Source organism: Moschus berezovskii, chromosome 6 (genome assembly GCF_049115385.1).
Source record: "Moschus berezovskii isolate FMDL1 chromosome 6, NW_MosBer_1.0, whole genome shotgun sequence".
In the NCBI taxonomy this organism is placed as follows: domain Eukaryota; kingdom Metazoa; phylum Chordata; class Mammalia; order Artiodactyla; family Moschidae; genus Moschus; species Moschus berezovskii.
In genome coordinates this window covers 112,212,474-112,237,840 of record NC_142465.1, presented here as the reverse complement: position 1 = coordinate 112,237,840, position 25,367 = coordinate 112,212,474, and the positions used below count along the sequence as shown (strand labels likewise).

The 25,367-nt window shown below is 53.4% G+C and overlaps 1 protein-coding gene across 13 annotated transcripts in view; it reads right to left on the bottom strand.

The window, feature by feature from the left end:
- CACNA1C (calcium voltage-gated channel subunit alpha1 C) overlaps nt 1–25,367 on the bottom strand; it is a 461,815-nt gene that overhangs the window by 345,109 nt on the left and 91,339 nt on the right. For all 13 annotated transcript variants that reach the window (XR_016037705.1, XM_088837459.1, XM_088837460.1 and 10 more), the window contains exon 2: nt 2,822–3,143. Coding sequence is in view for 12 of the 13 variants with exons in the window: in XM_088837459.1 (XP_088693585.1) it covers nt 2,822–3,143 (322 nt within the window). In the remaining variant the exon portion in view is untranslated. The remainder of the gene's footprint in view (nt 1–2,821; nt 3,144–25,367) is intronic.

Here is a 25,367-nt window from a genome sequence, read left to right as displayed (position 1 = left end):
TCCTGATGGAAGGCCATGGGGTGGGGGGTGGGGGGCGCTTCAGAAGAAGGACCCAGCTCACACTCTTCCAGCCCCATCTTCCCTCCTCCCCAGTATAGCCACATTTCCAGCGCAGTTGATGGAGCCTCACCAGAGGAGGATGAGAAAGAGGACAGCCATTCCTGGAGGGAGGGGCTGCCTCTATCTCTAGGGAAGCCTCGCAGAGCTCACAAGTCCTGAAGCAGACAGAGCAGGGCCTGAGGGGGCATGGAGATGGCCTGACCTTGGAGATGGCCTGCTCCAAACCCCTGAGGCCCAGGGGGCCTGAGAAACTCCCAAGACCTACAGCAGGCATTGACCTGCCAGGCCCAGGAAACAGACCTCTGCCTGCAGAGTCCACTGTCCACTCCTCTGCCATGGACGTCCCAGGATCTGAGTTCTCAGGGCAGCTTGGGGCCTGGAAGGAATTGGTGATCCTCCAGTTCAGGGCCCCCTGGACACTGCTGCCTACGGGTGGGGCCCCTCGGCTCTGAGGGCAGAGTTGGGCATCCGCCCACCCAGCATGCCCCTAAATACTGTCAGTTTCTGTGTCACCTCGCTATTGAGAAGACCTGCAGCGGGTGCCCAGCCTCCCCACTGGACAGACAGAATAAAGCAGCGTCTCCCAGGGCCGAGCTGGCAAAGAGCGGAGTCAGGTCTGAACCAGAGCTCCTGACTCATCTTTTCCAGCGGGCCGTGCTGCCTTTGAGCTGGCCAGGGATGCATGGGGAGTTGGGATGCCGGTGGGAGGAAGGCTGGGCGCTGATGTTGACAGAAGGCTTGCCCCCTCAGGCCCTGCTCTGACCGCCCTGCTCAAACCGCAGCGTGGTGGGCACTTGTCGCCCCGTTCCTACACAGGGAAAGTGAGACAGAAGGTGACAGGATGCGGCAACTTGCCCAGAGTCACCTCGCTGGGGTCAGATGGGGTCAGACCAGAAAGTCTGGCTCCGAAGTCTGAATTTGTCAGGAGTCTTCCACACTGATCCACTCTGAAATCACCCCAAGCAACTACCGTTGTTGTTAAAGTTTTGTGGGAACTTTGCTGGTGGACCAGTTTTCAAGTCTTTATTGAATTTGTTGCACATTGCTTCTACTTTATGGTTTTGTGTTTTTTCGCTGGGAGGCACATGGGATCTTAGTTCCCTGACCAAGGATCGAACCCGCACCACCTGCGTCAGAAGGTGAAGTCTTAACCACCGGACCGCCAGGGAAGTGCCACCCTAAGTGTTTTTAGGAAGTCGGCTTTTTCAGGCCCCCTCCCACGTGGCCTCCTCCCTCTCGCCCTGTCCCCACTCAGCCCAGGCTGGGCATCTTTGTCCCTATCATCTGCCCTGGGGCTACCCCCGCAACCAGGACAAGAGCCAGGCCCCAAATATCAACCTGTCCCCTCCCCACAGGTGGGTGACAGCTGAGTCCAGGTGTCTCCCGCTCTGACGGCCCCCAGCCTCCAAATTCAGACTGTCCTTTCATCACCTCATGTTAAAGCTCAGAAACCACTCAGGCCAGTAAGCAGGCTGCATGATGGAGAGAAGATGCCCACCGTGAGCTGGGAGTTTAGGCCCAGGTCGGGGCCCCTTGGGATCCCACTGAACCGTTGGCCTCCTCCTGGCTTCCTGCAAACCAACCCCCCCGCCCCCCACCAGTGCCTTTCTCCTAAACTCTGGACTCATGGGGAGAGGGAGCGGAGATGTAAGTTCAGGGCACCCGGATCTGAATCTCTGGTGTGGTTAGAGTGAGTTCAGCTCCTCCAGGCCCCCTGCCCCACCCTGGACACATGGCCCGGCCGCCCCTTCACAGCCCTGACCAAGCGGTGCTGACAGCAGCCCGATGGGGACCCACAGATCCAAAGCAGTGGACACCTCGGCCCCGGGACCCCCTGCCCAGCTCTGCAGCTGTGCCGGGCTTAGGCCACCTCCTCTCAAGTGATTTGGGACTTAAGGGGCTCAGGCTTTGACAGAACAAACATTTCTTGCTAAACAGAAATGTTCTTCTCTCTCGAGTCATCTCCTTATACCTTTCATTCACTCCAAAAACCTATAAATCTTTCCATGGAAACTTGTCAATGAAACCTAACACCTGCCCTGAACCCCGGGAGATGTGGCAGGGCTGCCCAAGTGGCTTCTTCCTAGGAAAACGCCTGGCCCTGAATCCAGGGTCCCAGTCCTTTCTGCGCCACCCTGTAGGCTCCGTGTCCTCACTGGGAAAGTCGGGGGCACACTCACTCACCCTCAAGGGCCTTCCCATCTCCCCTACCCCACGACTCCTGGGCAGGACTGCTCTGTGAGAGCCCAGCCCTTCAAAGCCTCATCCTCTGCAGCCCGCACCCACTGGGTTCTGTGCAGACACAGGGTCTGTGTCACCCCCCCAAGCTGGTGGTCCCCAACCCAGCTGCACCTGGAGAGTTCAGCCAGGCCTGGGCAGAGCTCAGACACCTGCGCTTCATCCCAGCCCCCCAGGGAACACTGATGGACTCTTCCAACCTCACGGGGAGGTCACACGGCTGTGCGAGCCCACAGATCAGGAGGAGGGGACATGTCAGCCCGCACTGAGTGAGCCCTGAGAAAGTTCAGCCCGGCAAGCGAGGAGAAACAACCCCTTAGTCTTGTTTCCTTAAACACTGCTTTTATGTACAGAACAATCCCCACGGAGCTGGCTATACAGGCAGCTTCCCAGCCCTGTCCCCAGAGCCTCTGACTCAAGGCTGGGGAGGGCCTAGAACTCTGCATTCCAACCACGCCCGGTGACTGACACAGTGGTCTGAGAACAACCCGGCGCAGGCCACACGGCCGAGCCCAAAGGATACTTCCACTCGACGATGCTGATGCAGGCCCTCCGGATGGGGTTCTTTAGGGTCAGGCAGAGCAGGGCGCGGGGCGGGCGGGTGGCCGTCGTGCTGCCCTGCTTCTTGGGCTTCCCGTACTGCTGCCGCTTCCGCTGCGTGGAGCTGACCGTGGAGATGGTCGCGTTACCAGCACTGCCCATCAGCTTGGCCTGCCGGGCCGCATCGATGGCGGCCTGCCAGGACAGGGCGGCCCCCGGCGTGGGGATGTGCTCGGGCGCCAGCCCCGCAGCCGCGTTGGCGTTCATGTTGGCGTGAGCCGGGCGCGGGCTCCCATAGCTGGGACCTGCAGGAGAGGACAGGGACAGTGGTCACTGCAGGGGAGAACCAGGAGCCCTGGCAATGCGATCTGGGCCCCAGACTCACAAGTATTTTTTAAAAATTTCATTTCAAAACATTGCAGGAGTCAGGGAGGCGGCCCATGGAAACACCAGTGTGTGACACTGGGTCTGCTCAGGTCTGAGCTCAGCCCAGGTCAGCTGTGTGACCCTGGACACGTCTCTCTCTTCATTTTAAGTGGAAAATATGCATTAAGCACTTGGGGATCTCAGAAACACAGCGAGAAGAGGAGGATGCAGAAAAGGAGAAATATGCTATGCAACACATGGCAGTTAAAATATACACTTATAAGCACACATACAAATAGAATAGAATGGAATGGTTGTCTAGAGGAGGCCTGGCACAAAATGAGAATAGGACACGGGGACAGGGAAAAGAGAACGAACAAATGAGAGCCTCTGCGTGAGTCAATGCTGAGCAACGCACAGCGAATGGAAGGGTACAATTCACTCAGATGTCTGCCTCGGAGCTCCAAAAGTAAGAACCATAAATGAAGGGGTTGGACCAAAACAAGGTGACATACAGGTACAGCAGACCTGTCTGGCGACGGGTGTTGTTGGATAGGAGAGCCGGCAGTGGTGAGGGTTTTAAATCACGACAGCAGGTCCCATGACGTCCCCCCAACTGAGCAATAGGATCTGTGAGCCCTCCTGACATAGGCTGGCCTTCTGTGATTGTTTTGGCTCATAAAGTTCAGCAGAGGTGACACAGAGGCAACTTCTAAGGTAAGTGGAAAATCTGAAATGCCAGCCCTGGGCCACCACGCTGTGAGGAAGCCCCAGCAGTCTATGAGGGGGTGGGGAGTCCTGTCCAGCCCCCAGCGACTCCAGCTGTCATCTGATTACAACCCCACCACAAGACCCCAAGCCAGAACCGCCCAGGGAGCCCTTCCTGAACGCCTGACCTGCAGAAACTGGAGCAGCCCAGTGTGCACTGCAGAGAGCCACTTGTTTGGGGTGACTCACTGTGTAGCATTTGGCATCTGGGAAATGGCGTTGTGTGTAGTGGGTGTGGCCAGGAGGGGATAGAGGGACAGAAAACCTGGGCAGGACCCAGAAGAATCCAGCATAGATGCCTCTGCATGGCTCTGGCTTGAAGGCAACACAAAGTTCCAAGACTGCCCCCCATGACATGGCCTGGGCCTGGTGGGTTCTCCCCTGTCTGTCCACTGACACCTCCCCTGAGAAGGCTACAAGGTCCACCAAGTGACTGGCCCAGTCTGGGCCCGGGGACAACCTGTGACCTTGAGACTGGCCGCTGGCCAGGCTCCGCGGGATAAGGAGGCACTGCAAGAGTGGGGTGATGCTGTGGGCAAAGAGCCTGGCATCTGGATGCCACGTCAGTCGCCCAGGAGACAGTGGCCAGAGCCAGGCCAGGGGCACGGACATCACTTGCAAGCCCCCCTCAGTAACCCTGTTCTCTGAGTCGTGTGCATGGGGTTCTTCCAGGGAAGCTGCTGGCCGCCGCTTGGGGCCCTTCCTCCTCCTCAGGACAGGCTGGACCCAGATGACCACGTGGTGCCTCGCCTCGTGACCCTCCTTCCCACAGTCAACTTGGGCTCGCCCTCCTAGGTTTGTCCTTCAGAGCTACTTCGGCTCCCAGCTCGCCCTCTCGCCTTCACCATCGGCCTTGTCCCCGACAAGGGCCAGTTCAGAGATGAGCACGTGACCCAGCTTAGCCTCAGATCCCAGAGACACTCTGTCCCGGAGACAGACTCTGACAACCGCTGGGCTCCTGCGTCCAGCCACACCTGATGCCAGCTGCACCTCCAAGCTCTCCAGCTTTACGGGTAACTTCACTTAAGCGAATCTGAATTGGCTTTCTGTCCCCTGCAGACCTAATGTGCTTGCTCAAGTGCCTTGAAGCCCCTACCTGTCTGGACTGCCACTCCTGCCCATTTCCCAAGTCTACATCCTCCCACCATCACACCAGTGACACACGGAAGTTTCCAGTTTCACGCCAGCTGGCTGACAGGACCCCCATGCGCTGTACCTCAAGGACTCTGGGACTTTTCTGAACACGACAGGAAGGCATATCGTGACAGGTCACTGATGGCCGTGCAGGCAGGAAAGGCAGGTGGGTGGCATTTTATCACAGAGGTGTAGGTGCCCATGACCCACCCGCTGGGCCCGAGAGGAGCTCTCCAGGTCTGCGTAGGTGCCAGCTGGTCTGCACCTTCTCCTCCGTGGCAGCTGCTCCCACACCGGCGCCATCTGGTCCCCGTGGCATCAGAACCCCACCCCCACTCCCGGCCTGGAGAGCAGCCTCTGAGTTCCTCAATGTGCAGCCTGTGCCCTGCAGACACGGGCTCCGCGTCTCCGTCAAGGACCCAGAGAAGCCAACTCCTTCCAGACAGGGGTCCCGTCCCTCGCATGCTCGCTGCCATCGTCCCTGTGGGGGGGGGTTCCAAGCTTAGAGCAAGGGAGACCCTGCTCGGCCAGGCCTCTGCCTTTCTTAGGAGGCCCCAGGGGAAGAGGCTGGAAGACAGGACGCGATGCATTGAGGCACCTGCTGCACAAGGGCGCCATGACAACTGGCCAGGCGCATGTTCCCATCACCCACGAGAGCAGAGGATGTGGAGTGAGACTGGAGATGCTGCCTGGTTCACGGCCTCAGGCTGAAGGGCCTGCAGTTCTGACCCCAGGAACTCCCTTTGTGTTTGCCTCACTAGGCAGCATCCAGCATGCCATCAGCCCCGGGGCCCCCAGGGTGGAGGTGGGTGGACATGCCGCCCTGGACCAAGTGGGTCCAATGTGGCCAGGTCGTGTATTTTCCAGGTTCACCAGCAGGGGCTGTGACCCTGTTTGCCGATTCGATCTGTGAGAAGCCACCTTCCTTCCTCGACCCCTGGCTTGGCCAGCCTCTTCTGGAGCTCCTGGATCAGCCCCTGCTCTTCCCTCAGGGCCGTGGAAGCAGCCGTGACTCCCTCTGACACAAGGACCCTCCAGGCCACAGCTCTCTCCTGACACGAGGCCTCGACGGTGACTGCCTCCCTGCTGCCCCAGGTGCCCCTCCAGCTGCCCGAGCTCTCTCACAGCACCAGCCACGTCCCAGCCCGACCATCCCAGAATCCACGGATGATGTCGGAAAAGATGGCAAGGCGCAGCAAGGCGGAGAAGACACCCATCACCAAGGGAGGCTGAGGTGGGTGCGTCCTGGGCCCCAAGCTGTCAAAACCAGGGCCCCACGGAGCCCAGAGTCAGTCGGAAAGCCTGGTCTGAGTGGGCCGATTTCAGAGCCACTCGAGCCTCGGTGACCTTATTTACACTGTGAACCGTTCCCAGAGCACTTGGACCTCTCGGGAGAGCACCATCTGGAGAAGCACACACGAACAGGCCCGCGGGGAAAAGAGGAATGACAGTCTCCCCAGCCAGAGGGCAAGAAAACAACCTTCAGTGTCTCAGTCCTGGAGCCCGAGCACAGCTACAGCCCTGCAACCAGGATGCGGTGGCGGGGGTGGAGGGGTGGCACACATGGACACACACACACACAACACAGACACACACAGACACACCTACAGACACACACAGAGAGACGCACACACAAACATACATGCACGCACACACAAGAGACATGTGTGGCCCTGCAGGCTGGCCCCCACCGAGCCTATACCTCAAGACCCAGCTCTGCCTCCCCCAGCCCATGTGACTGTCCCCCACCCTAAGTACACCATGCCCTGGGACAACTCTCTAGTCAGGCCCGAGGCTCCATAAGAACCCGTGGGGCCCATGACAAGAGGACACGGCGATCTGAGAACGCCAGCAATGGAAAAGCTCCATCTCGGACCCCACACGGGTGGCTCCAGAGCAGAGTGTGGAGGGAGGGAAGCGCTCTGAGTCTCTGACGGCTTCTGTTAGCAGGAAATAACCACCCAATGCAAAGAGACCAATTTTCAAATTACAAAGCTGATTCAAAGCTCAGTCTCCTGGCTGCCAGCTGAAAAGATGCCACCGTCTAAGTAAGCTCCAGCTCCTGCCTTCCCGGACGATCTGCCCGAACCCAGGGAGGCAGCCCATCCTTCCAAGCTGTGCACACAGGTGGGCATCCACAGCAGACACCTTCCTTGTATGGGAGAAAGTGTCTCCCACTTGAGAAGGAGCCCAGCTGCCCTGGGCAGCACCCCCTACTGCACCCATGGCTCTGCTCCGACGGACCAGGACAAGGCATCAGTCAGCCTCAGGACCGTCTGCATTGCTAGGGTTCAAACGGGAGATGAGCTCGGGACTTGGGCTCCCCTAGGGCCCCTCGAGGACCTGGGACCTGGAGCCTGGGGATGAAAAATCAAGTGGTTTTCTTTAATCTGCCTGCCTGTATGCACCTTCCCCAGGGCCCCCCTCCCAGAAGAGGCCCAGCCTCTGCTCACTGAGGCCCATGATGACGACGACATCCTGGTGAGGACGACTTGGAAAACAGCGCTAGGACTGGCCGTCTGCACCCAAGAGGACAAGCTTTCCCAGGCTCCCTGCTGTGACCACAGGGAAGAGGCTGTGAGCAATGACTTCCCCCTCTGGTGCCCCAGCCTGGGCCAGGCCGCCACCGTTTCTTGCCTGAGATACAGCAGCAGCTCTATTTCCCTCATCCTCCTGCCCGGCCCCGGCCCAATCTCCAGGCAGCAGGCAGAGTGACCTTTAAGAAATATCAATCATGAATCAGGCCCCATCATCCTCCCAGTTAAATCTCTTCAACGTCCAGGCTCTGCCACGGGCTGTGAGCCCACAGCAGTGGCCCTGCCCGCTTCTTTGCACTTCCTCCTTCAGGCTGACCCACCCCTTGCCTGCTGTCATGGCCCCATTTCACTCAGACAAGATCCATCCTTGCCTGCCCCAGGACCCTTGCACATCCTCAGTACACAGTTCCCTGTGCTCTCAGCTTGGGGAGTCCTTCTCAAATCCCCTCCCTGACCTCCCAGTGTAAATCCTGGTGGCCAGCATGCCTCCACATCAACCCTCAGAAGAGAAGCCCAAACCCCCAGTTCCAGAAAGGGACCCCCAATTAGCCATGTGTGTGGAAGGAGTTCAGTCACTGACCGGCTTGTGAACACAACCTCCCTCTCTGGCCTCAGCACCTTCAGCTGCATACAGTGGGGTCTCTCCCAAGGGCTAGGCTTTGAACATACACAGCACAACCTCAGCTGATTTATGGAGACGGATGCATTCCCGTAACACAAAGGACGTGGTTTCTCTCTGGCCAGAAGCCACACAAGGTCTTTGCAGAAGCCCGTGGTGACCCGGGGCCTCCGTTCCCTTTAAGAGCAGAGCAGGAGACCTGAAACAGAAACCGAGCTCTCTCTGCCCATTAAAGGCCAAATGAGCAGCAACCAGGAGGCCATTAATCTTCTCCATCGAGCGCGTTGCTGAGATAGCTGGGTGCTCGCGCAGGGAGGACGGGACGCCGTCTGGGCTCAGCAGACAGCCCAGGCTGGCCTTCGCAGCTTGGGGTGCTCCCCATGGGGGAGGCTTGGGTCCCTCTTGGCTCTGGATGGGCTGACTCAGCAGCCATCCACCCTCCCCTCCTGTGCCCTCCTGTCTCAAAGAGGCTGGACACACTTTCCGATCTCCCTGTGGCCAGATTTCTGTGGCCATGGGGTTGACCAAGTCAAGGCCTGAATTAAAATGAAGTTCAGCGGGGAGGGTGTCCATGTTACTACTCTTGCTCAGTAGAGACAGAAAGGCTCTGGCGATGGATTCCTGGTCCCTGGACTGCAGATAACATGCTATGTTCTGAAGCCAGCTCTGGGCAAGGCCATGTCCAAATCCCCCAGCTTCCCATCATCCCATGGCCCTAGTCCCCTTGGCAATCCAGCATGGTTCTTTGATCACTCCCAATGCCTCCCCTGCAAGCTGCTCCCCCAACCCTTCTAGCTGCTTTGTAAGCCCTTAAATTCCTGCATTAGGTACCTTTCAGGGATTTCCCCAGTGGTCCAGCGGCTAAGACCCTGCCCTCCCAATGCAGGGGGCCCGGGTTCGATCCCTGGTCAGGGAACTAGATTCCACATGCTGCAACTAAGACCAGGCAAAGCCTAATAAATTAATTTTTTAAAGGTATCTTTACTCTTAAAATGGCTATGGCCGTGTCTTTGTAGGTCTGGACCTTGACCTTGACTGACCCAGCCAGGCCACAGCAGTGTTGTCCTACGGAACTTCTACAATGATGGAACTGCTCTGTAATTCTGGGTGGTCCAATGTGGTAGCCCAAGGCCCTGGCTTTCAGCACTTGACACAGAGCGAGTGCAACTGAGGAACTACATTTTGAATCATATTTGATTTCAGTTCATTTGCATTTAAGTAGCCTCCCTTGGATTGGAGAAGGAAATGGCAACCCACTCCAGTATTCTTGCCTGGAGAATCCCAGGGAGGAGCCTAGTGGGCTGCCATCTATGGGGTCGCACAGAGTTGGACACGACTGAAGAGACTTAGCAGCCTCCCTTGGACAGCAAGGAGATCAAACCAGTCAATCCTAAAGGAAATCAACCCTGAATGTTCACTGTAAGGACTGATGCTGAAGCTGAAGCTCCAATACTTTGGCCACCAAAGGAAGAGCCGACTCACTGAAAAAGACCCTGATGCTGAGAAAGACTGAGGGCAGGAGAAGGGGGCAAAGGGGATGAGATAGTTGGATGGCATCACCAACTCAATGGACATGAGTTTGAGCAAACTCCAGGAGACAGCAAAGGACAGGGAAGCCTGGTGTGCTGCAGTCCATAGGTCAAAAAGAGTCGGACACGACTGAGTGACTGAACAACAAGCCTCCCATCCCTAGCAGCTACAGCGTGGACGGGGCCATCCATATCCAGAGAAAGTCGTGACAGGAAGAGCAGGATGAGGAGGGATAGGTGTGAGAAACGGGAGAGTCCTCCAGAGCACCGAATCCCAACTTGTGAAGGAACTTAAAAAAAGCAATCCAGCACTGATCCAGACGCTGTTGGGTGGGTGGATTTTCTGATCAGGAAATAACCACCCTATGCAGAAAGATGCATTTTTCAAAGCATATGACAGTCTAAGATCCAACAAACAACTCAGAAACAAAAGGTCATTCTTCAGGGTTAACACACTAGACGGATGAGAAACTCGTTTTCCCAATGGGCAGACAGGGATGCTGATGTTTCCCCAACCCCAGCTGAGCCCACAGAGCCCAGCTTAGGAGATCCTGGCCAGGATGGAAGCCCTCGTCCCGACTGAACCCCCAAGGTGTCTCCTGAGCCTGTCAACCATGAGCTGTGTGCCTGCTCCTTCTCTTACCTGAGCTGTCCCTGCATTATTTTCCAAGTCTCCTCATGGGCCCTTTGTCCTCCTCTTCACTCATCCTGGACCCCAATGTTATAAAAGCCACTAAATAATGAAAAACTTATAAAATAATTTATTATTTTTTAAAAAACAGAAATGTTACTAGTGGTTATCTTCAGTGACAAGTGACATTCATTTGCATGGGGCGGGTCAGCCTGGCATTCGGGGCCCTGGACTCAGAACCAGGCTGGCCGAATTCCAGTCACATGACCTCCTGGTACCTGAGATTCTTCACCTGGGAAACGGAGATGATAGCAGAAGCTAACATACATGAGTTAATAAATGTACAACCTTCAGAAGACTACTTCAGATGGAGACCCTTATAAGTACCAACTATTTTTTCATTAGTTTTCCAAATTCTGTACAATAAATAATTCTTTGGTAATCAAAGAGAAAAAAAAGTTACAATTTTGTTTGACTGTGTTAAGTTAAACTTCCCAAAATTGCCGTGGCCAAACCAGCATCAGGTTCTTGTCCAATTTCATGTAATATCAGGTGGGTGCCATGAGGTCTGAACAGATGCGGGCACAGGCTGGGAAAGGAGTCGGGTCAGGACACCTGGGGCCCTGCACGCATGTACACATCATGCACACACCACACATACAACACATGCAAATACATGCAAACACATGTGCACACGGCTCCCTGTCCTCCCCAGACATGCTTGCTCCTCATCCAGGTGGGACACAAGCAGTGTGGGGCCGACTCCTCTACACTCACGGGCCCCTCATGCTGTACTCTGCATGGAGCACGACGCTTCTTTCATTTAGAAAAGTCAATGTCGTTTATCTCTTTTATCCCCGTGAAGCCTCTGCCAGACAGCAAGCAGATGAGATGTAGAAAAGCAACGAAAAATGAGCAAGTGGCCCTGAGGCTGCTGCCCCTTGTAAACACTAAGCTGCGAATAGACACGAAGCCACTGTGACACTCTCCTGACTTTGTGGGGAAGAACCAAGCCAGAAGCCAAGAGACCTGAATCCCAGGCCCCACTCTGTGGCCAATTTTTCAGGGTGCTCGGGAGGTTCATTTTCCCTCCGTGAGTCCGAATTTCCCCTTCTTTAGAGTAAGGAGGCTCAGCGGCGACCATAAGAGTCCCTCCCAGCCCAGATATTCACATCTCAGAACCTTGGTCCCGCCCATCACCTCTCCCAGGCCGGTGCAACTCCCACCAAGTTCCTCGCTGCCCAGGTCTCCTCCCCACTGGCCTCAGGACAAGGGCTGAGAGGGTTCAACCCACCACCCACACCCCTCTGCTGCCTGGCCTGGGACGGGGTGCTCGACCATGCTCAGCGGCTGCCCCCAGCCAGCCTGGGCCAGTCCCACCTCAGGCCCACATGGCCAAGAAGCCAGCACGGAGAGGACAGCTTTCCAGCCCTCGTTTCTTCTCTAGCTTATCATCCCACGGTCTCCCCAGGACTTCAGGGTCTCAACACAGTCTACCTGGAAGCCCTCAAAGCCAAGGAGGGTGCTTCACACCCACTAGGATGGTGTCATCAGAACACCAGAAAGTAACGAGCGCTGACGAGGACAGGGAGAAAGCAGAAGGCTTGGGTAAGGTTAGTAGGAAGGTAAAATGGTGCAAATGTGATGGAAAATAGCACGGTGGTTCCTCAAAAAATTAAACATAGAAATCACCATATGATCCAGCAATTCTGCTTCTGGATATTTATACAGAAGAAGAAAGTGGGGACACCCATCTTCACAGCAGCGTTATACAGGACACCCGAAAGCAGGAAACAGCCCCAGTGTCTGTCGACAGATGCACGGGACAGATGAAGGGATCAACACTCTGTTATACGTACAATGGACCATCATTCAATCTTAAAAAGGAAAGAAATTCTGACGCCGTGTGTCAGACGCTTCAACATGAAACCTGAGAATAAAATGCACAGTGAGATGAGCCACAAAGACATGGTTCCACTTACAGGAGATAACCCAGAGTGGTCAAATTCAGAGACACAGAAAGCACCACGGAGGCTAGCAGGGGCTGGGGAGTGGGTGGGCAGAGCCCTGGAGACGACAGTGGTGCTGAGAGGACGACAGTGTGAATGTACTTGGTGCCACTGAATTATCCACTTTATCAAAGTTACAATGGTAAATTGTGTTGTGTCAATTTTATATATTAATAATATTAAAAAATAAAAAATTTTATTCAATTTGATTTTGTTTTAAAAGCCAAAGAGGGATGAGTGTTGGACTCAGAGACTTGGAAGAACATCCCCAGAGGCAGAACACCTGAGCAGACAAGTCCCCCCCACTCTGTGGGATAGAAAGCTCAGGCCTGAGGGTCTGACCATCCCATACTATCTTTGGCTTTTCCCAGGTTCTAGAGCAACCCTGAATTCTGGAGCAACCCTGAATTCTGGAGCATCCCTAGGTTCTGGAGCATCCCCAGATTCTGGAGCATCCCTAGGTGATGGAGCATCCCTAAGTGGAGAATCCCAGGACACTGGAACATCCCTAGGCAATGGAGCATCCCCAGGTGATGAAGCATCCCCAAGTGATGGAGTATCCCCAGAAGGACCATCCCTAGACTCTGGGGCATCCCCAGGTGATGGAGCATCCCCAGGTGGAGAATCCCTGGACACTGGAACATCCTTAGAGAAAGCAGCATCCACAGGCACTGGAGCACCCCCAAGCAACAGAGCATCCCCAGGCACTGGAGCATTCCCAGATGACAGAGCGTCCCCAGATGATGGAGCATCCCCAGGAGGAGCATCCCCAGGTGACGAAGCATTTCCAGGTGATGGAGCATCCCCAAGAGGAGCATCTCCAGGCACTGGAGGATCCCCAGGAGAAGCATCTGTAGGCAGCTGCAATGACTCCTTTCCACAGCCCACACCTCACATACCAGCTATAAAAAGATGTATTTGCTGAGGGAATCTGCTTTCTCCTCGGCATCCTGAGAGTTCCCATCACCAATGACAATGCTGCATGGGACCCTGGCTGGAGTCAACTGACCTGAGGAGCCCTCCAGCTTCTCTGGATCTCAAGTCCCAGCTCTTCCCACAGAGCCTCCCATGTCTCTCCCTTGCATGTGCTGCTTCCTGTCCTTCTAGAGTCCCAAGCAGCCATTTCCCTTCTTCCTGCTCAGGTTTCCTGGACATCTTCCAGACCAGGAGCCTCTGGGCCCCCCGGCTTCTCACTCCATCCTTTTCTCCAAGGAGGACAGAGGAGACAGTGGCTCCTAGCGGGGCACAGGGATCAGGGGTCATTCTTGGTGCTGCCCAGACCCTTCCCTGGCCTCCAGTGCATCCTCAGGCTGGGCCAGGAGGAAAAGTGGTGGTAGTGGGGGGTGCATGAGAGAGTCCATGTGCAAGAATGCAGGGGAAGGCAGAGGCCAAGGCACTTTCATTTTCCTTCCCAGGAGGGAGCGACAATTCACAGAGCAGAAACTGGGGCTGCAGAGATGCTGTGGAACTCCATAGGTCTGCCTCGCTGGCCCCGTCTACGTGACTGTCCTCCAGCTGAGTCCCTATGGCAATCAGGAGGGTGACAACCTTTTGACAACTCAGATCTGGAGCTGGTCCATGGAGACCGTGGGAGAGCAAAGGGGTGTGGAAACCCTGGACCCTGGGGACAAACCCCAAGGGAACTGAGGGACTAAGGGAGCCGAGGAGGAAGCCTGGTGGTGGAGGCATGTTCCCTGTAAGCCCCCACAGCCCAGGCAGGGGAGCCACATGTCTGGGGCCTGGGCAGCTCTGAGCCATTCCAAGGATTTCCAAAACTTTTATAAGCCCTTAGCAGGCACAGCCATACACGAAGCTGCGGTGAACAGCAGTTGTTCACTGGGGTTCTTTCACTGTTGATCTTGTCCATGTGAGTTGGCCCTGGGCCCACAGGAATGCAGGGGGGCCACCAGGCAGGGTGCAGTCCTCAGCTCTCCCCGCTCCACCCCAAGTCAAGGAGGCCAGGACAAGGTGTGCTGGTCCTGGGCGCATATCTCCCCTGCCCCCCAACTAGGGGCTGTGTGACTCTGGACAAGTTCATCCCTATTCTGTGCTTCAGTCAAGTTGACCAAGAACCTCTAAGGCCCTGTACACGGTTCTATGTGCCCTGATTCCAGAATTTGGGTGTTGGTGGTGGAAGGATTTATCATTTGGAATGTGCTGGTGAATGTACTTCCTAGATGATGTCCCCTCCCACTCCTGAATTTCCCCTTTTAATGCTAATAAACTCTTAAATCTGAAGAGCACCACAGACACAGTGGATGGACGGATGGACGAGCCTGTTGTGGTTCCAGAACTGTGGTGCCCGCTCCCCACGGCGCCCAGCCTCAGGCACCTGCTGCCTCACCAGGCCACTCTTCCTGGCCCAACTGATGTGCTGGAGCTTGACCGTCCCCTCAAATGTCTGACTTGGTGGGAACCTCCCAACATTTGGCTTTTCCCATCTGTGAAATGGGGATATGACAGCTGGCGGACCTGGGTCCTGGACGGCAAGTCCCCTGTCTCCACACACATCCAGGAGGGGATGGGGTCCAGGGCCACCTGCTAGGCTCTGCTCTCCTCACTCAGCCTCTCAGCAAGAAGAGCACCCTCTCCTTAGAAAACAGGCTGGACCACACAAAGCTCTGTGATGGGGAGTGCCCTGGCTGCTGGCACTTGAGACACTGTGCTGAGCACAGAGATGAAAGGCAGTTCTCCTTGTAAAACTGTGGGCTTGGGCTCCCACTCAGGACGACCAGCGCCCTGTCCAACCTCCTGGTTGAGCCAAGGAACTATGAAGCCCCACCCACTGACCTCAAGTCATGGGGGATCAAGCAAGTATGGACACAGGTCACGACCAGGAGAGGAAGAGACGCCTGCCTGGGATGTGGGGTTGGGACAGGAAGTTCCTCCCATGACTGGGCACATGCACACGCATACAAGCACGTGCAAACGTGTGTCCCGAGTGTGCACCATGGAGGTGTAGAGTATTTACAGGAAGGGTGCATGCCAGCCCGGCAGATGGAGGACGGTACCTCTAACAGTCGGAAAAGGCAAAGAAACTGATTCTGGACTTCCCTGGTGGCAGAGTAGGTAAGAATCCACCTGCCAATGCAGGGGACACGGGCTCGATCCCCAGTCTAGGAAGACCCCACATGGATTCGCAGGTGTGGTTGAGAATGCATTCACGTTTCTCACTTGCTCTAGGGCACGCTGAGACAAACACCCGGGACCACATGCACCGACTGCCCTAGGGACCCCGCTCAAGTGGAGTCAATGGCAGTTATCTGTGTGCCTGTATTTCACTCAGTGTAATCCTCGAAGTTCATCCCTGTTGTAGCCCGTGACAGAACCTCCTGCCTTTCCAGGCTCAACCACACCTCCTGCGAATCCACCCCCGCCTGACGGACAAGACCATCCAAGATGGCAGCAGTGACCTGCTCCCATCAAATGGATGACCAAACAGGTCATGGAATTCAGGCATCTACATTCTTGAGTCTATAAGACAACGACCCCTCCTGCTTAGCTTACGAAATGGTGGGGCAATATCTCCCACAGACAAATACTTTTCCTATGAGCATCTCTCAGAACAGGTATGAGCCGAAAGCACAGCACCAGATTCTTTTGTTAAGAATCACAGAGCAGGGGAAGACTCTGAGCTACCTGTCTGCCTTGGGCACCAGCAGGTCACATCTAACAGATGGGCTCTGCCTTCTCGGGCCCCCATCCTCAGATTCCAACATTCTGGAATTCACTAATTCTTTCTTTGTCTCTTACCTAAAAATTCCACACTAAAATGTGAGACACTTTCTTCTTTTTCAGAATAACAAAAGAACGTCTACTGTAACGCCATCCCCTTTAAAGCAATTTTTAAACCAACGTTGTACTTATATATGAAGACTGGCTCTACCCTTCAGGCTTGTCTCCTCCAAAACACACAGCACCAGTTCCTTCGGCTTCCCAAAGCCATGTTTTCCACTGTCTTCTTTTACAACTCTCATTGCTAGTCTTCACACTGTCTAATTGTCTCTAAAAATAGCCTCAATCCATAGCCAGCATCCCAGGAAGGACTTCAGAGCATGAGACATTTGAAAGGACTCTCTCCTGTCCTGTTGGGACTTGGACTCAGACAGGCTCCCATCCAGGCACACACATGGCGAGGGCCAGCAGCTGCCAAGGATCAGATGGTCCAGGCCCAGACACGTGAGCAGGGCAAGGAGGGTTGCTAGGAGACTAGAGAGATGGGGAGGCAAGTCCAGCCAAACCAGCCAGCAGAGAGGACTGGGGTTCGGAGAATGAGAAAGCAGAGAGCAAGACACAAAGCCCAGGCCCGGTGGTGGGAGAGCCAACATGCTCAGAGCACAGAAAGAGCCACGGGGGCCAGCAGGGCTCCAGGGTGCAGCCGGGGACACGCAGGGACAACGGCTGAGACTGCGTAAGGGTGTGGCAGGAAGTGTTAATGCCCCATTGTCTGTGTCCCTTTCCTCCTGGGCCACAGCGAGCCCACAGTGGCCAGCCTCCCTGGCAGCTGGACACAGTGGCCTGGAGACTAAGTTCTGGCCAATGAAGCGTGAACAGCAGCGATGGTGCTGCAGCCAGTCCCAGCCGGGATAGTCTCCCACACACGAGCCCCGCTCCCCGTCTGCAACCCTCTCCACCCCCGTATCAGCCGAATGGAGAGCATTCTGCCAGCCTGAACGAGGGCCGAGCACAGGACCAGAGGGGCCTGGCTGGTTGAAGCCCCTTGTGGGAAGCCACCTGGCAAGGAGTGCCTGCGTGGTGACATCGCCAAAAAGTACACCCTGTGTCCAACCAGGGACTTGTGGGGAGCAGGGGAAGAACAAGCTTCCAGACAGTAAAAATGGGGTTGGATTTGCCAAGAGGGGATGAGAAATCAGATGATTTGCAGCAAAACCTGATCGACGTCAAAACACCTCTTTCGCTTTTTTAAATAAGATGACAAGGCCCGTGAACCACAGAGAAGCCACAGACACAGAGGCTTGAAGGACTAATGGGCAGGGAAATCACCAGTCACTGGGTCATGATGCGCCAGGCCACCCACTCCCCCATGTGCTCAGCAAACTCTGAGCACATGTTGCCAGGCCCTGCGCTGGCTGCAGCCATGACAGTAAAGAGAATTCAGTCACTGTCCGAAGGGGCCCCCGGCCAGTGGGGGAGGCAGACAACAGCTATTAAACCACATGAGCCAGTATTTCATGATTCTGCCCGAGTGTGACCGCCACCCAGAAGAGGGACCCCTGACCCTGGCTGGAGCAGTCAGGGTGGGGAGCCCCAAAGGAGGAAAGCTTGACCTGAGTTCTGAAGGAGGAGAAGTCGGTGACTATAAAGTCTGAAAGGAAGACCGTGTGCAAAGCCCAAACGAACGTGCTAAATCCGGGAACCAGTAGCAGGTGGTACCTGTGACGCGTGGGGCTGCCCGAGGGAGCGGGAAGTGATCCAGCTGCGGGATGAGTGAAGGCCAACGGTGAAGGCCTAGCACCTTCAACAGCGCTTGAAGCAGCATAAGGACATCAACAGTCTGCCTCTGCTTCCTGGTGACGCAGTAAAGCAGGGGTCCCCAGCCTCTGGGATCTATTGCCTGAAGATCTGAGTTGGAGCTGATATAATAATAACGGCAATAAAGTGCACCATAAATGTAATTCACTTGAATCACCCCGAAACCATTCCCCCGCCTGGTCTATGGTAAAACTGTCTTCCATGAAACAAGTCCCTGGTGTCAAAATGTTTGGAGACTGCTGCTAAAGGATACACCAGGAGGGGTAAGACAGGATACACCAGGAGGGATAACACAGCATAAACCTGGATGGGGTAAGACAGGACAGAGTAGCTCTTCCAGTCACCAAGGCAAGGCAGACCAGAATCCAAGGGTGGATTACGGAACACTGAGGGAGGAGAAGCTCCAGGACCAGGAGACTGAAATGGCTGTGGAGTGAGAAGAAAAACGAAGATGTAGAGAAGGGAACCCTGCACCTGGCTTAACCACCATGGTGGCACCGGCCCCGAAGCAGTGACCACAGAAAGGGAGAAAGGCTTTTGGGGGCAGACAGACGATGATCTGATGTGGAGGAGCTTGAACTATTCTGGGCATGAGCAGCAGCAAATTAAAAACATGAGCTTGAGACAGACATGTGGGCTGGAAAGGTAAATGTGAAACTCGTAATCTTGCCAATGCTGGGAACAGAGCTCACACCCCCATTGTGGACATGTACCCCAGTGCTGGCTCGGCAGTGGCTGACACGCAGACACACTGCCCCTGTGCATAGATTCACAGATGGGTCTAAGCTTGGAAGGTCTGATGGGACCCACAGCTCTGTCCTTGGCTCTTGCTTTTTAAATGCTGAATTAAAAATTTGAATGAAGACAGATTTGTCAGTTGTGCTGCTGACACAAATCTGGGAGGAACGGCTGGTAAGCTGGAAGGTTGAACCAAGAGTCGAGTGACCTGAATCCGCTGAAACCACGCAAACTTCTTTGCAGACCTGTCCAGACTGACAAGATGAAATATAATAGGCACGCACACAGAGTCGTGCACTTACATGAAAAGACGTCACTGCCCAAACAGAAGGCGCGCAGCACCCTGGCTTATCAGGGATTTAGATGGCGGAGACCCTCAGGGTCGAGCAGACTGTAACTCACTGTGAGTCAGCAGTCAGCGCAGCTGCCAAAAGTAAAAGCGACCTTTTCCTCCTTAATCTGCTCTCAGGGCCCAGCAGGCAGGAATCAGCCCAAATCAGCCCACAGCTGGGTCAGTGTCCCTCTGGGAGACGGACCCTCGAGGGGCCTCTGGCAGGTGACCCAGAGAAGGTGAAGGGTGAGAATGAAGCCCTGGAGACCTGGGTGAAAGTGGGGTGAGAGCCCTGGGAAACAAGTTAGAAGGAACACATCAGAAATCCAGAGGGTACATGCAATTTTGTTCGCTCCAGATGGAAGGAGTCAGACTCTTGGGCAAAAGTCACAGGATGGCAGATTACTTTTAATATCTATTTATTTATTTGGCTTCATCAAATCCTAGCTGCAGAACACTAGGTCCTCGATCTCCTTTGCAGCATGCAGGAGCTTTGATTGTAGCTTGTGAGATCTAGCTCCCTGACCAGGGACGGAACCCAGGCCCCCTGCATCGGGAGTGCAGCGTCTTAGCCACTGGACCACCAGGAAGTCCCAGGATGGTTTATTTCAACTTTATCTTATTTCAATAAAAAACAAAGGCTCTCCCAAACTGGAATGACTGTTTTGGGAGTCTATGAGGCACCCCTCCCGCGGAATCATTGGAGTAGAAGTCAGATGACCACCTGTCAGGAAGGGAAAGAGCCACCCACGATGGGCGGGAGGCTGTGTTGGACTTGAGGGTCCTAGACTTTTGGATTTCAAGGACCGGTAACACCTTTTCAAAATGTACTATCTGAGCAATTTTTCAAAACTCAACTACCGTCTACTATCACCATCATTTCATAAAAGAGAAGACATTTGTCAACCAAAGCACAGGAGAGAGATATTACCGGTATAAGGGACGATCTTTTATATTGAATACACTTCAGTTTGTGAAAAATACACCTGATTTTTCTGAATTTGGGAAGCTGGAGGGAACACGGTTCATGACTCCACCGGCCCATTCCCTCGTGGCCCTAGACACCGGCGATTAGCAGGTGCTTAATAAATACGTGCTCCTGAGTGACTGCATGATCGCGTGCATTTATGACTAAAGACCTGCCTCCATACCTCATCACTAATCAATATATATATATATATGGCGCTCATGGTTCCTGGCACTGAAATATGGAACACCAAGGGCCATAACCTCCCCAATCTATTCTCCAAGCACCAAGAGGAACGATACCTTATATGAGTGCTGTGAGGTAGGGTTTACACAGCATCTTCTCTTGCTATCATCACACTCAATTTTCTTGACAACATGGAGATTGATCCTCTGAATTCACAGCTGGAGAAACTGAGGATTTCGGCTTTCCCAGGCTACATCTGAGAATGGGTGAGGCAGACGGGAGACCAGGTCCCCACACTGCCAGGTGAACGCCGCTCCCCCCGCTCAAGCTGTCCCCTGCAGGAAGGGGTAACCCAACCCTCCAACCCCTGGTACATTGTAATGCTGTCTCAGCCACAAGAGCACAGGACACGGCTCAACACCACATCTGCCCCAGGACCCACCACCAGAGTCTCTCGGGGGGAAGCGGAGAGACGGGAAGAGCCACGGTGCTCATCAGCACCAGGCAGGAACCTTGTTTGCCTCCGAGACACCACCTGTCCACCAGGCCTGCTGGCATGGGGAAGCCGCGTGGAGATGGACGGAACTCAGGTCCACCCAGACGCTGCACAGCCTCGAAACCCTCCTAGGATGACGGCGATGTGTGAGGAGCCAGAAACAAGCAGCTAACATATGTTACATATCCGGGCACCTCCGGTGACTCAGAGTTCCCCTCCTTCTACGTGCCAGCCAGGTGGGGCGGCCAGCTGAGGGCTGCGGCAGCCTGAGAGCAGCAGGCAACTCGGGAGTCACACAGCAAGTCCAGACTAAACAAACCCAAACACAAACCCACCACAGTGTATTCTCACAGGCTTCACCAGTTAATCTGGCATATTCTATACCTACACACAGGCTTCCCAGGTGGCGCTAGTGGTAAAGAACCTGCCTGCCAATGCAGAAGATGTAAGTAACATGGGTTTGATCCCTGAGTCAGGGAGATCCCCTGGAGGAAGGCATGGCAACCCACTCCAGTACTCTTGCCTGGAGAATCCCATGGACAGAGGAGCCTGGCAGGCTACAGTCCATGGGGTCCCAAGGAGTCAGACACGACTGAGTGACTGAACTGAACTGATACAGAGAGACAGAGGCTCTCAAGTAGACCTGAGAAGAAGGAGCCTTCTATTGGATGCAGATACGCTGACTGAGCTTCCATGAAGAAGGACATCTGGACACTCACCCCCAGTGTGTAACTGAACAGGGTCCCAGGCAGCCTAGCAACCGGTTTCCAGTTGGTGTCGTCCAGATGCTAGCATCCTTGCTGCTAATTCCTCAGGTAAAGAAATCTGAGCTCTGAGACCACAGCGAGCCCGCAGGGGTGGCGGGGCAGCGGGCAGGTGGCCCAGCAGGTGTGCGGGGGCGGGTGCTCGGAAGCTCCGGTCTCACTGCGCTCCTGACAACATGGGGCCTTGACGGCATCCAGCATCTCGCAGACATCTTGAGAAGCCACAACAAAGACCTGGGAGGCTCTGCTGGGCTGTGACCCATGGTGGAAGCACCGCCAGGGCTGAAGGGCTGAAGGGCTGAAGGGCACCTGTCACCCAGGAGACTAGAGAGGTCATCTGCCCAGGGAGGTAAACGGTGGGGGCAGTGCCCTGTGGATGGCGGGGACTGAGGCTGGACAGTCCGGGTAGCACTTTCCTGATGCTGTGACCACACGCTGACTTCTGCTGGGTCACCAGGTCCCATTTCCAGAGCACACTTATAGCCGTGCAGTCCTTGGAGGGCTGGGGGTACAAAGGTAAACACATCCCCTGTTTTCTCCCCTTGCAAAATGGGAGCAATCATCTCTTTCGTATGGTTACTGTGAGATGAAATGAAATAAAATAAATGAAAGAATTCAGGATGCGCGTGAACTGTGGTTGTAGTGATCGTAATGGGGGTCCCAAGGCAATATCTGAATAGTTCTCTTCTTTGTTCTGAAATATGGAGGATTTTAGATGAGAGCTCACAGTTTCTCTGCAAAACATGAAGACCTAAGAACACACTAAATTCTGATCTCTGCACCACCCCATCCATCACTAATCTTCCACCTTGCTACTGCTCAGTGTTTACAACTCCCTTGTTTTCAAATCATCCTAAATCTTAGCCTTCTTTCAAAGAAAAGAAACGATGAATGCTTCTTACATGCGTCTCCCGGCAGCTCTCTCAGCCACGACCACTTTAGAGGTAAACGCTCTCAGTCTTTGCTGATATGAAAAACGCCTTTTCATCCTAACTCTTGAGAGATACTCTGGCTTTGTGTAGAATTCTACTTTCATATCCTTGGGAGACAGTGTCGCATTGTCTTCTAACCTCTGTTGTGGTTTTGGTGAAGTCTGCTATTTGCAGATAATCTGTCTTTTCTCCCGGCTTGCTTTTAGTATTTTCTCATTCTCTTTGACTTTCCAGCAGTTTCCACACTGAGCGTCTAGATGCCGATGCATGTTAAATCCCCCTACCCAATGCTCAGCACACCTCGACAACCTACACGGCAGTATCTCCCTTCAGTGTTGGAGAGTCCTTGGCATTAGCTTCTGAAATGTCTTTTCACCACTTTCTTTCTCTTGTCTCCTGGAATACCATCTAGACAAATATTGAATCTTTTGGTTCCAACCCTGACTCTTCTTTTTCATAGAATCAGCAGTTAATCTCCCAGTGCTGAATTCTAGGCAATTTCCTCAGGACTAACCTCCAGTCACAGACTTTATCTTCAGCTGTGTCTGCTCCAATGTTTCATTCATTTCATTAGCTTATTTACCTCAAAGACCATTTTTCAGTTCCAAAAGTACTACTGGGTTCTTTGTTCAAACCTTCTCTTTTTTCGTAAAGAACTGTTCTTTTATTAGGCTTCCTATTTCTTCTTTTATCTCTCCACCTGTTTCAAGCAATGTGTTCTATGGATCCTTCAAACCACCCTGTCACTTTAGTTCTCAGGGCACTAACTCTGCTGCTTGTTATACCTGCTGGCACTTGTACGTGGAGGTTTATTTTTCATGAGGTTTGTGTTTTACATTGTTAGCTCATCCTCAGCCAGGATTGCTTATTTTATGAAAGCACTGAGGCCCCTGAGATGTAGAAGTTTCTTCAAAGTCATCTGTATTTAATTTTATGTATTGGCTGTGCTGGGTATTTGTTGTGGTGCAAAGGGGCTACTCTCTAGTGGCAGTGTGGGGGCTTCGCATTGTGGTGACTTCTCTTGTTGCAGAGCACAGGCTCTGGGCGCTCGGGCTTTCAGTAGTTCAGGCACATGGACTTGACAGTTATGGTACACGGGCTTAGTTGCTCCAAGGCACGTGGGATCCCCTAGATCAGGAATCAAACCCATGTGCCCTGGATTGGCATGCAGATTCTTTACCACCGAGCCACCAGGGAAGTCCCATTTGAGTTTATTTTTGAAGGATCATTTGGGTATTAATTATCCTAGACCTAGTTTTTGTGTGTGATAAAAAACACAAAACACAGTATGGCAGAAACCAACACAACATTGTGAAGCAATTATTCTCCAATTAAAAACAAAATCACAAAACATAAAAAGTACCATTTTAACCATTTTTCAACCACCATTCTAGTTTCTGAGTGTCTAATTGCTTTATGGGAGGCCTGGCGTGCTGTGATTCATCGCGGAGAGTCAGACACGACTGAGCGACTGAACTGAACACCTCATACAAGTAGGATTTGTCTTTTTGTTGTTCAGTCACTAAGTCATGTCCAACTCTTTGCAACCCCATGGACTGCAGCACGCCAGGCTTCCCTGTCCTTCACCATCTCCCAAAGTTTGTCTTTTTGTGTCCGGATTATTTCACATAGCATAAAGTTCTCAAGGTTCATCCCTATTATAACATATGACAGGGTTCCCTTTTCTTTTAGAGCTGAGTCATATTCTATTGTGGCTTCCTGGTGGCTCAGTGGGAAAGAATCTGCCTTCGATGTAGGAGACACAGGTTTGATCTCTGGGTCAGGAAGATCCCCTATAGGAGTGCATGGCAACCCACTCCAGTATTCTTGCCTGGAGAATCCCATGGAGTCTGGTGAGCTACAGTCCACGGGGTCGCAATGATTCAGACACGACTGAGTGACTGAGCATACACACACATCCTGTGAGGGTACAGGGCAGGAGGGCAGAGGGACCCCCAGACTCATCTCTCTTTCTTTACCAGGAATTTATTTTAGGTTTCAGTCTTCACAAAAGAGCTTCATCCCCTCACCCCCGAATCTCATAGGCCTAAGACCACAAGTCTCACTCTCTACCTCCAACCCTACACTTGACATCCAGATCCCAACTTGTATGAAGCACCACAGCATTAGCCATGGGGAACCGATTCCTTTCTTGGTACAGTTAAAATATGCATATCTACGACACACAACTGTTCTGAGACTTAAAATACACAATTCACATGAAGATCCCGATTTAAAGCTTAGCATACACTAGACACTCAATGGATCATGGCTATTAATATTTCTAAACTCGACTCAGTCCAGTCGAGCCCAAACCACTAATCTTTCTCTTTAAAAAGATAATAAAAATTAAAAAGCTATAATCTATAACATGATGTACCTTGAATCACCCATACATAAATCTCTCCCCACTCTCTTGAAAAAGACAGGAGAAGAAAAAGTGAAATAAAAGAGACATTTATTAATACAATGAATTGCAAGTTGGAACCCCAATGTCAAATATAAGACATCCCCAACATGAAACATTGCTGAGAAGATTAGCTAAAGTTCAAATTCAAACAAAATGCATGAAACCCTCACCAAACTACCACACAAACACAGATACACACGCTCACACACACATAGCTAGCACGCATGCATGCAGTGTTGTGTCCAACTCTTTATCACTCTATGGACTGTAGCCCTCCAGAGTCCTCCATTCAAGGGATTTTCCAGGCAAGAATACTGAAGTGGGTTGCCATTTCCTTCTCCAAGCTAGTGAAGGTGAAAGTCACTCAGTCGTGTCCAGCTCTTTGCAACCCCATGGACCATGGAATTCTCTGGGCCAGAATACTGGAATGGGTACCCTTTCCCTTCTCCAGGCAATCTTCCCAATCCAGGGATCAAATCCTGGTCTCCTGCATTGCAGGAGGATTCTTTACCAGCTGAGCCACAAAGGAAGCCCTCTCCCAAGCTAGCAGGTGTACCTAAATTAAATTCCCCACTGACCATTACAGACACAAGTGTCTGCTCACCCCTCGACTGGGTGT